The 12,344-nt window shown below is 33.5% G+C and overlaps 1 protein-coding gene across 4 annotated transcripts in view; it reads right to left on the bottom strand.

The window, feature by feature from the left end:
- The window catches only part of LOC127866743 (bifunctional 3'-phosphoadenosine 5'-phosphosulfate synthase-like), a 38,853-nt gene that overhangs the window by 20,376 nt on the left and 6,133 nt on the right, over nucleotides 1-12,344 (bottom strand). Inside the window, exon 1 of one of the 4 annotated variants that reach the window (XM_052407514.1) lies at nucleotides 11,869-12,053. The exons of 1 other annotated variant lie outside the window; for it this stretch is intronic. In XM_052407514.1, coding sequence (XP_052263474.1) covers nucleotides 11,869-11,904 — 36 coding nt within the window. In that variant the 5' untranslated portion in view covers nucleotides 11,905-12,053. Of the gene's footprint in view, nucleotides 1-1,548; nucleotides 1,758-5,590; nucleotides 5,618-11,868; nucleotides 12,054-12,344 lie in introns of those variants that run through there. 2 more of the 4 variants (XM_052407517.1, XM_052407513.1) reach the window with 2 other exon arrangements.

Here is a 12,344-nt window from a genome sequence, read left to right on the forward strand (position 1 = left end):
AGTGGATCGAAACACAAAATTTAACCATATATTCAAAGTTACTAAGTCAAAAAAGGGCCATAATTCCGTAAAAATGACAACCAGACTTATGCAACTTGTCCTTTTACTGTACCCTTATGATAGTTTGCGAGTGTTCCAAGTATGAAAGCAATATCTATGATACTTTAGGGGTAAACAGGACCAAAACACAAAACTTAAACAAATTTTCAATTTTCTAAGTATAAAGGCCCATAATTCCGTCCAAATGCCAGTCAGAGTTACATAACTTTGCCTGCACAGTCCCCTTATGATAGTTAATAAGTGTTGCAAGTATGAAAGCAATAGCTTTGATACTGTAGGAATAAAGTGGACCAAAAAACAAAACTTAACCAAATTTTCAATTTTCTAAGTATAAAAAGGGCACATAATTCTGTCAAAATGCCAGTCAGAGTTACATAACTTTGCCTGCACAGTCCCGTTATGATAGTTAGTAAGTGTTGCAAGTATGAAAGCAATAGCTTTGATACTTAAGGAATAAAATGGACCTAAACACAAAACTTAACCAAAATTTTCAATTTTCTAAGTATAAAAAGGGCACATAATTCTGTCAAAATGCATGCCAGAGTTATCTAACTTTGCCTGCCCAGTCCCCTCATGATAGTAAGTAAGTGTACCAAGTTTGAATGCAATAGCATTGATACTTTCTGAGAAAAGTGGACCTAAACGCAAAACTTAACCGGACGCCGACGCCAACGCCGACCCCATGGTGATGACAATAGCTCATAATTCTTTTTCAAAAAATAGATGAGCTAAAAATGAACATAATGCAGAGGCCATTATGATCAGATAGGTGTTAAGCGTGGATAAGTGTTTTGAGCTAGAATGTCTCAGTACATTATGACAATTTGCAGTCCGGAACAACTAATATTTCTGTCTTTTGCACAGAAAGCAGATTGTTTAGTAAAAATTATGAAGACACTTTAAATTAGGAGAAAATAAATTGGATCCCTTTTTTTCGCACATATATAAACTATTGAGTTGATAGGAAGAGTGAATGGATAAAAGGGGTCTCCCAGGAATCGAGAAACAAACCATTTTATTGATAAGGCCTTAAAACAACTGCTTGTATTAATTCAGTGTTCTAGTTTTCTTTTCAAAGGTTTTCGTTTCGCTCATATTTCCCTTTTATCAATATTATCAGTTTTACAGAGCACCTGTTTTTCCAGATCAAACTGCAAACAATGTATTTGATATACAAATACTATTTCAAGCCTTTTGTTTACCATAAATTTATTGGTAAAATGTGAAAACATGACTACAGTATCTATTATTCTGATTATATTTATTATATTATTATTATTGTTATAATTGTATTATCACTACTATTACTATCATATTGTTTTATTATTGTTATAGTATTGGTTTATTTTTGCATGTATTATTAGTTATTATTTAAATAGGTTTAGGTGTATTCAATTTACAATAAATATAGAAAAAGTATATACCAAAGCCCACATTTGTCATATGAAGATTATGTTATAATTTTGGTAATACTTATTAGTTATTTACCTTTTCTCTCTCAGTTTTGACTGCATCACAGGTAAGTGCGCTCATTTTTTTTACGCCTTTTCCAGATACAACTGAATAATGTATCAAAAGTTTATTACAGTTTCTCCCCAAATTTAATATGAGTGAGGAACACTTAATTCAATGGGGTTTTATATACTCTATTGCACTACTAAAACACTAAAGTGATGAAATGCTCTGGTTCACATGAATCTCACAAGATTAAAATCTAGAACTCTACCAGATTAAAATCTGGAACTCTACCATGTGATACTGATAAATCTAGTACCCTATAATCTGCATGTTCTACTTTCAAGCTTGATATGTCACTTAAATTGGACCCCTGATATCAAACTACAGGGGCGTAGTCTGCTCAGGCACATTAGGGCTACAAATGTGGTAGGTACAGGGCAGGTATCATCTTCATATGATATTGTTTTAAAACATCGCGATCATGGTAATACATTGCTTTCCTAGTATTTTTTAACTTAAAGCATTGATTAAAGATAATATCACAAAAAATTGTCAGAAATTCTACTGTCTGTTATTTCAAATAAATAAAATGTTGACATCAAGAACAAGTTTTTACATGACAGGATTAAATTGCTATCTAAAATTTACCCTAAAATAACTTTATACAAGAGGCCTATGAGGGCCAGAACCGCTCTACTGCTTTAAACACTGTGCAAGTTTGGAAAGAATAAGATGGAAACTGTGTATTTAATAGCGCAAACAAGGAGAATTTTCTCAAATTCAAGGGGAGATTATTTTTACTTATTTCTCCAATACTGCTCATATTCAATAGGGTTCAAGTCCTCATTGATATAAAGATAATGTGCAAATTTGGAAATAATTGGATGAAAACTGAAAATTAATTGCATAAACAAGCGGGATTTCAAATTTTTTTCATATTCATGGGGAAGTCATTCTGGACTTATTGCTTCGATATTGCACTTTTTAAACAAGAGCACCGCGAGCAAGAGCTCGGCTGCGAAAGCTTGTCAGAATTTTTTTTTTTTTTTTAGAGGTCACAGTGACCTTGACCTTTGACCTAGTGACCCAAAATTGGGTGTGGCGTGTAGAACTCATCAAGGTGCATCTACATATGAAGTTTCAAAGTTGAAGGTGGAAGCATTTTATTTTAGAGCAAATGTTAAGGTTTTAGCATGACGTCTACGCCGAACGGCGAGCTGGCTTTGACAATACCTCGGGTTTTCTCCGAAAACAGCCGAGCTAAAAAGGGTTTGAGTCCTCATTGATACAAAGACACTGTGCAAGTTTGCCAAGAATTTGATGAAAATTATTGAATTTATCACATAAAAAAATTGAATTTTATTTTTTTTCTCAAATTCAAGGGGAGATAATTCTGGACTTATAACTCCGATATTGCTCATTTTCAATAGGGTTTGAATTATCATTCAGATAAAGACACTGTGCAAGTTGGGAAATAATTGGATGAAAACTGTGGACTTAATTGCGTAAACAAGCCTTATTTCACAATTTTATCAAATTCAAGGAGAAATTTTGGACTTTTTACTCTGATGTAATCCATTTTCAATAGGGTTCGAGTCCTCATTAATATAAAGACGCTGAACAAGTTTGAAAAGTATTGGATGAAAGCTGTGGACTTCATCTTGTAAACAAGGAAAAGTCTAACGCACGGACGGACGGACGACAGAAACCACGCCATGACATAAGCTCTTCAGGCCTTCGGCCAATAGAGCTAATAATATTAATAGTTGTATTAGGCAAGTTTGCTGATTACAATGTAGTTACTGTCAATGTGAACCATGGAACAGATCAATTGAAATAGTTGGTGCTGGAACTGCTAGAATTAGTTGAACACTCCATCATGTCGTACTTTGATAATGACTGTAGTGTAACCAAGGTCAGTGTATTTCTCCGCGTTCCAAAAATAACCGCTGATCAAATAATCATTTTTTTAATCAGAATATCGTTCTGTAACAAAGAGTCGAGCATTATTAATTACAATTTTAATCATATTGAATTGCGAATCTTAAAGTTGTATAATATCAATATGACATTAAGTTGTTATATACAAGGAACTACATTTGTTTACAACGTAGCCTAACACCACACACAATTCACTTTCGATATCAAAGTCGATCACGAGGTGCACAATATTTGCTTCTTTGTTATAATATGTGGTTATTTCGTGACGAAATAACAAAGATTACTTGGATTTAAGCTAATTATATACATTAACATTTTGAATGTGGAAAGTGGCACCAAAGATTTGTGAGGCAAAGTTGTTCGAACTAGAGAAAGACATTTGCTGGTGAAGTGACTGGGTGGGGCGAACATCAAGATCAACTTGTTGAAGTTGTTCGACAGTAGACAGTGGTTGTCTAGGCTGCATTTCGGCCATAGTTTTGGTGCATGAAGGTGAACAAGAGGAATCTGTTGGATTGTTACATTTACTGGACTGAGCAAGAATGAACACTTTTGCTGCTGTGCAACAGATATGTTGGAATAATCGGTTATGGACTGGACATTTGTGTGCCCTGTTATGGCCATTATTTCAGTGGGTGGAATGTTTGCATTTCGAAGTTTGTGGACCAGGAATTTGCCAGCTTGTTGACACCCAATTGTTGACGCAAGAACCACTGGGATGTTGTTTCATTTGTGCATATGGCCAGGTAGAAAGGGTGCTAACTTGAAGAAAAATCAGATGAACGCATATCTGTGTACAGCTTGTAAATTAACACAGGATTTCTTGGTCCAGACGATTGTTTTCTACGGTCAAAGGGGAGCAACTCGAACTGACTTCTTCAAAGGGGAGCAACAACAACAGAACCTATTTGCAACATAGTGTTAAATTTACCTAATTCTAGAGGTTTTAATGATGATTAATGACAACAAACACATTTTTTACTACTTTTCTTTGTTTTAAGATCATTAAGATTGACAAACATTTGAGATTGTTTTTATTATTGATGCACTTGGCAAATACAGGTGACGAGGTGCGTGGGAAAAAGTAGTCCCAGTTCGGCAGTTGATGACGTCATTTCGTGCCGTTGATTATAGCCTTGCCGTTAGTTATAGATGAAATTTAATAAACAAGGCTTTAATCAACCGAATTCGCTGTAAAAGTGGGATCAAATCGATAGTTAGTACAGGAAATATTTAACACTAGTATACTGCATTGCTGTAACTACTTTCAATCTTCAAGATGAAACCCAATCTTACAGGAAATTATTGTTCAGGGCCGTCGTGGGCCGTCGGCCGGTCAGGCTATAGCCTGACCGCTTTTTGACAAAAAAAGAAAGAAAAGAAGGCTGAGCTAGGAGATGATTTGCTGAATCTCCTCTTGAACAGATATGTTTTATAATGCTTCCTTATTTAAAAACCCGCATATTTTCAAAACAAAACTGATGTTGTTGCACAGTTAAACAATCAAAAATCATGCGTGATGCTCTTGACACTACCTACGAGATGTCTAAACTTGTCAAAAATTCTCCAAAACGAGACAATCTTTTTGAAAAAATTAAGCATGATTTAACTGTATCCTACCCGTTAGACCTGTGAAGGCAAACAATCTCCAGAGTGTTGTAGACAACTATGAAGTCCTTCAAAGTTTATGGGAAGAGCCATACGTTTTATCAAAAGACACACACATTAAAGCCAGAATTAAAGGTGTTGAAGCACAGATGAAAGTCCCTATAAGTCCTACTGCGTTATGACACATACACTAAGACTCCTTTGTTTGTTTGTTTTTGCTGTGTTTTTTTCTTCAGTAATTTCATGGTGGTCAGTAATCATATAGATATAGCTAACAACATATTTATCATTATGAACTCTATATATAGTATACCATCATAAAAATATCAAACATGTAGTGGCAAAAACTATTATGATAGAGTACAAAGTCATAATTTACAAAAATATAGCCTACAATTACTATTTTGAATATTCAGTACATTTTATGCACCTTCATGAAGCATTATATATTTCCCAACCCTTAGTTTTCAAACAAAAGTGGAAAAAAATACAAATATAAAAATAAAACAAAAATAAATCTGACCTGACTGTGCATGTTGTCAACCTGTTTACACTTTCTTTTCCGATATATTAAGATATTTATTTATTCAAAAATAATTGTTAAAATGTTTCTTTGTTAGAATGATCAAAATTTAATTTAAAAACAATTTCTATAATCCCTGTCAAAATATAATGCCAATCCCATGAAAACACTGCTTCCCGCAGACTTCTAAGCCTTTATACTCTAATGATAAGTTCAGTACCAAGGGAAAAGATAACTTTACAGCGTCTACTTGATGTGGCAAAAATTGGAAAAAGTGGCTAGGAGAATTGGTTTGATTAATAGAAATGGTTTAACAGTGCACCTGTCTGAAGTATGCTAAAGTGCAAAGAGAGTTTCACCAATAGACAAGTTCCTAGTGAATTCGCTAGGAAACAACCCACAATTCAAAGGATGGCTTTTATTACACTATTGAATTTTCCTTTAAGACAGAAAAGTAACATTTCAGATAGTATTGTTGCTTGCCCTTCTTGGCATATCACTGACAATCATGACAGTTATCATGCACTCTTTTCAGCCCCAACCTCCAACTTAACGCTTTGTCGTCTGCTAAAATGTTGTCTGCTGAATTTCTAAAATTAGCATTTTCTTCGATTTTTTTCAAAGAATACTATCAGAATAGCAAACAGCTTGGATCCTGATGAGACGCCACGTTCTGTGGCGTCTCATCTGGATCCAAACTGTTTGCAAAGGCCTTCAAAACTCGGTTCCCGCACTGAAAGGGTTAACTTAGAAAATTAGCCACTCTCTGGGAAAAGGATGCATGTGTTGTCACAGATAAGCCTGCGCATATGGCACAAGCTTGTGAGGGACAGTACTTTTTATTTGATATTGTCATACTGTATCAAAAGAAGTAATTTCTTTTTGTCCGTTCATTTTGAGTTGCCATGTTTAACATTTTGTAAAAATAGTAAAGTCATTAAATAATAACTACTTTTTTCATCAGTATTATCTATAATATTATATGAGCCACGATAAAAACTTTTTTTCATTTCAAAGAAATTTCTTGGCAGATATGAAACAGCACATAGATGTATTTTACTACAATTACTGACAATCAATCATGATGTCCATCATTTTTTGACCACCTAAACCTGATTACTTAAATTTTTATCTCTAGACTCAATAAATTTATTGTGTTAAAAACACAATAACTTGACCCCATATTAATTACATGTATTTCAATTGTTAATCAATTAATCCATATTAACATTCAATGAATTACAAAGTAAAGACACTAGGAACTATTTGTTTGTTTGTCCACACTGTAGCCATAAACAGAGCTGTAACTTTGCCCCCTTGAGTCAAATGTTGGAGTGTAAGTTACTTGCTGCTATACTATTAGCAGAAATGTAAACCGTATTCAACTATTGATACGTCATAAAGTACATTAAAATTTTGACTGTGCCACAATATTTTTAAAGTCAAAATGTGGCTTACATGTCAATAGGATGCATCAAAATTCAAGTCAAACAAAAGTCCAGGAATCAAGCTTAACATCTGCCAATTTAAAGATTTTTATTTTTACACTCAGTACAGTTTCTTTATTTAAAAAAATACTGTAACAGAACATTTTCTGATTATTTGTACAATAGTATACTCAGCATATGTAAATAAATGGTCATTGGTCTGGGAAAACGGACCTTAATGCATTTGCGGACTGCACTGGCTAATCTGGAAATAAACTTAACACACACGCATTGAGCCACATTTCCCAGAAATATATTTCTTCTATATCAAATCCCATTTTCTGGCAATTTGAAGTAACAACTCAAAAGCCAATCTGGTATCTCTTCATTAAAACTTTAATTTTCAGAGTACATAGCATCTAGCTTTCTACGTCCCATCAATCAACATCATAATTATACATAGAGTGTGCTACACTGACAATGAGCTCCATTAACCTTGACGACCCATTTAGAATGTCACATGAATGGTATGTCCCAGTGTGCATTGTGACAAGTCAACCTTATCTAATTTATAACATTAATTTTGTGCTCCTGAAATGGATTCCTGATTGGAATAACACTAACACTTAACTTTAACATGTACAACTTTTTTGTATGCTGACAAAAGATGTATTGCACCATTAGATTAAAAGGACCTTTTCACGTTTCGGTAAATTGCCAAATAAAAGAAAAATGTTTCAGATTCGCAAACTTTCGTTGTAGTTATGATATTTGTGAGCAAGCAGTAATACGGAACATTTACCATGCTCTAAAATATCCATTATATGCATCATTTGGCGATTTAAATGCCTATGAATTATAAAGAGTTGCAACGCGAAACAATTGACTAATTTGGAGCGTTCTGTTGATGTCGTTTTATTTTGTGATACTACGAGGATTGCGTACATAAAGTATTAAAGTAAGTTTGACCTTGACATTGCAGATATCGACGTAATTCTTTCGCATGATACACCGTCCAATGATGATGAACAAATGTGCCAAATGATTTTAAAATCTCACAATAAATGACAAAGTTATGGCCCGGACAAGCTCATTTATGGCCATTTTTGACCTTTGAACTTTAAATGTGACCGTGACCTTGACGTAAATCTTTTGCATGACACACCGTCCAATGATTGTGATCAAATATGCCAAATGATTTTAAAATCTCACAATGAATGACATAGTTATGGCCCGCATGACACACCGTCCAATGATGGTGAACAAATGTGCCCAACGATTTTAAAGTCTCACATTAAATGACAAAGTTATGGCCCGGACATGCTCATTTATGGGCAACTCCAAGTGTAACCTTGAACTTGGAGATATCGACGTACTTCTTTTGCATGACACACCGCCCCATGATAGTGAAGAAATGTACCAAGTCATTTTAAAATCTAACGATAAATGACATAGTTATGGTCCGGACAAACTTTCGGTTTAAAACGCACTAAGTGACCCCGTGACCTACTTTTTGACCCATATTCAAACTTGACCTAGACATCACCTAGATACAACTTCTGACCAAGTTTGGTGAAGATCGGATGAAATTTTCGTGACTCCTATATACATACATGCCAGAATTTTTCAAGTCCAAATTGGGACTTGCCATTAAAAATGCTTGGGACATTTGATCAAAAAGCGGGACACCTAAAACGATCAATCATTCCACGTTTTCTTTAGTCAATAGTCAGTATATTACTTACAAAACTCTAAATTTCTGCCCAATATTGATAAATGCGTGTTCAGAATTTCGTGAACACAGACATTCTTCATTTTCCGGAAGTAAACACACTCCATAAACTGAAATGAGGGGAATTCCTGTATGCCTTGATTTAACATCCAATTGGTACAAGCATATCCCCTTGAACATATGTAAATCGTGTGACACGATATGAGCGCATTGAGCTGTTCTAATTCAACCAATTGTAAATTAACTCTAAATTTAGATTGATGCAATATGTACAAACTATTTTCTGATAATCAGTAGAAAAAGAAAGGTAATTTGTGAGAAACATCAATGTATATTGGTCATCATTCAATTTGTTTGATGTACAAAATCGGTGTTTTGATACGATTTATAACCTAAGGTTGTATAATACTTAGGATAATAGTATCTTTGACTTGATTGGGCCAGAAAATACAAACGCATATCTGACTGTACGATACATCTTTCAATAGCAATTAGAGACCCCTATCATAAAAACACCATGGTGTGAATGCTGATTAAATCAATAAGTTGCCGATAAATCGCTGATAAGGTGTCAAAAATGACACTGGTGCACTCAAGTAGTAGAAGTGGGCTGTTAATTTGGGGCAATAAAGCGATTAGCGATGGTAAGTTTTAGCCAGAAAGAGCTCGAAAAGCTCAGTTTATTGGGAACTTATAGACCTTATATTGTTTTTAACGAAAGTCGGGACAAATAGTCTCGTATCGGGATGCCAGGACAAAGAGCCCAAAAGCTGGACTGTCCCGCCAAGATAGGGACGTCTGGCATGTATGCCTATATAGCCCCCATAACCAATGGTAATGGGGGTATAATGAATTAAAGGGATATCATATCCAAAACTGTTGTAAAATGTTTAATACCATCTTTTACGTTACTATTATGATATGGAAATACAAAACAACATAGAAATGGATGTTGTTCATAAAAACACAAGCACATCATTTAGGACACACTATTTTTTTATTTGTAAGAAAGTCAGAATTGAAGTTGCAAATCTAGTTGTTATTTTATTTTCATGATTTAGTTTCGGTTTCTTTTATTGTTTTGTGTTTTAAAGCGGGTATATACGATTTTTATATGTGTTAAATTGTAATATATTGATACAAGTATGTTATCATAACACACAATATGCAGGAAAAATGATACATTTAAGACGAATTTCATAAAATGCAGCAAATACAAATTAGCGCCCCGAGCCGAATGTGACGAAGATAATTCGTACATATTTTCCTAAAATAACCGATGCATTCGTACAGTGATTTTTTTTGCCGAAAATAACAGCCAATATTCGGCTGCTTCCCATTTGCAAAAAATGATGTTTTTTCCAAAAAATTTGATAAAAATTTCCCCCAAAAAGACAAAATTTTCCCAATAAAGCCAATAAGATTACAATGTAATTTAGCAATAATTACGAACGAGTGCCGATCGAGCTTGTCGAGTTGTTGCCGAACGACAACTGACTTACGTATTGTTCGTGAATTTAGCTGAATACGATTTTATGTTGCTATTCACATCTCTCTCTATATTGCGGAGGATACCGACGATAGTCGATGTATCCCGATTGTAAACACCTGTTTTTACACACGTCCAAGATAGCGGCAAGCAGACGAGAAATTTGCGATGAGCGGCGAAAATGATAAATAACTTTCAAATTAACAACGGATATCATATGGTTATTACGGAATAATTTAATGCGTGTGTCAATTAACGCAAAATACAACGTTTGAGATAAAAACAACAAATATTTATTAGAAATCTTCACAGTGAATGTGCATCACGGAAATCAGTGTTGGGAAATTGGAGTTAGTCTACCGGTACTCACAAAGTTAATGCATTTAAGATGAGTATCGTTCGAAAATGGAAAGAGACAAACATGATATGATTTAAATGTTAGTGGATCTGTGTATAATCAGATTCATATGCATATTCTGCTTTACTATGTTTGTCATGCTTTACAGTTTATTGAAATAGCATTGAACGGAGGATGTCAAGTGCAAGATGTTGAAAGGTAAAGAAATGAAATAAATTATTTTAACTCCATTTAATACATCATTGACATAGCAAGACCACTAAAGCGTGTTTTTTTTTTAAATATTTGTTAATGTTTTCACCATATGATATTTAATTTAAAAAAAATACTGAATTAAATTCTTACTGTTAAAGAGGTTATGATTAAATGGTATATTTAAGAATCTATATAGATTATTGCAAGTTCAATATGCATGTGGAAGGATATTAACTTAACATTGTCATCATTGTAAGAACACATTAAATTAGCACTTTATAATATAAAAATGCTGTCAAACATACTTTAATAATTTTAATTCTGTTCTTATAATCATATTTATAATGTTTCGTAATTTCATGGTTTATCGCGCTATTCTTCCCAATCCAAATGCCACAGGCTGTAACAAAAAAAGCAAAAAAATCACTGTCGTCTTTTAAGCAAGTGTTCGTGTGTCGTATGAATCTATATTGCTGCAGGAATTTCAAATGAACCGTTAAACTAAATTTAGATTCACATCGTACATGCATTATATACATACTGGCGCATTCTGCTGTACAGCCTTTTTCGATTTCAGAATGAAAAATATGGCTAATTTCGCTTTTTTCGACACATGTTCTTCTTAACTTTTATTTTAGTTTATATTGAAATGTATATATAATAAGTTTTTTACACATTTTATATTAATTAATAAATATTTGACAAGATCGTATATACCCGCTTTAATACTGTCAAAAACTGTTTAAACTGTGTGAATTAATATCCAAAATCTTGCATTTTAGGCGCCGTAATTTTTGTGTTTTTTTTGTAAAATATGATTTGTGGTTATATAAGTTAAAATTTTCTTCTTTTTTTTTTCAATTCCCAAAATATTTAGATATCTTAAATTATTTATATTGATCATTACAAATGTTTCTGGAAAAGAAAACTCTGATAAATGTATAAAATATTTTTTTTAGTATTAGATCTCATCAACTGTAAATTTTTTTTACCAAAACCAGCGATTAAATACACATACTGAAATTCAAATATTTTGCACAAAAATTATTTCTTGAACAAAACTAAACATATGGTTACCTTGTTCATAGCAAACTGCAAACTGCTGACAGCCATTATGGTCCTTCGCCAAGATTTACAACCTTAGCGATAATGGAATGATCAAATAATAAAATAAATTAAACTTTCTTTCACAAACCGTCATCAACCACTGAAATCTTACAACGTGTTTATTATCAATCAATTAACCACTTGTCACTAGCTGTTGTCATTGATGTCTTACTAGCATATGTATAAATGCAGGATACCAAGTGGTGATGTGGCATATGGTTGGCTGGTTGTAAACATTAGATTGCCTTATCCACTTTTATAGTAGGGCATGCCATATTGTATGGATTTATTTCGCCATAAGGATTTTTTGCCATTTCAATAGTACCCAAGCATCTGTTTAACTATTATATATGTGTTTTTGCGACTGCACTTATTGGAAATGAATGTTTTAAACATTTTCAGTACTTGATCAATAAGTTTCTTAAATAACACAAAAACTATTACTA

This window comes from Dreissena polymorpha, chromosome 2 (assembly GCF_020536995.1).
Source record: "Dreissena polymorpha isolate Duluth1 chromosome 2, UMN_Dpol_1.0, whole genome shotgun sequence".
NCBI classification, from domain to species: domain Eukaryota; kingdom Metazoa; phylum Mollusca; class Bivalvia; order Myida; family Dreissenidae; genus Dreissena; species Dreissena polymorpha.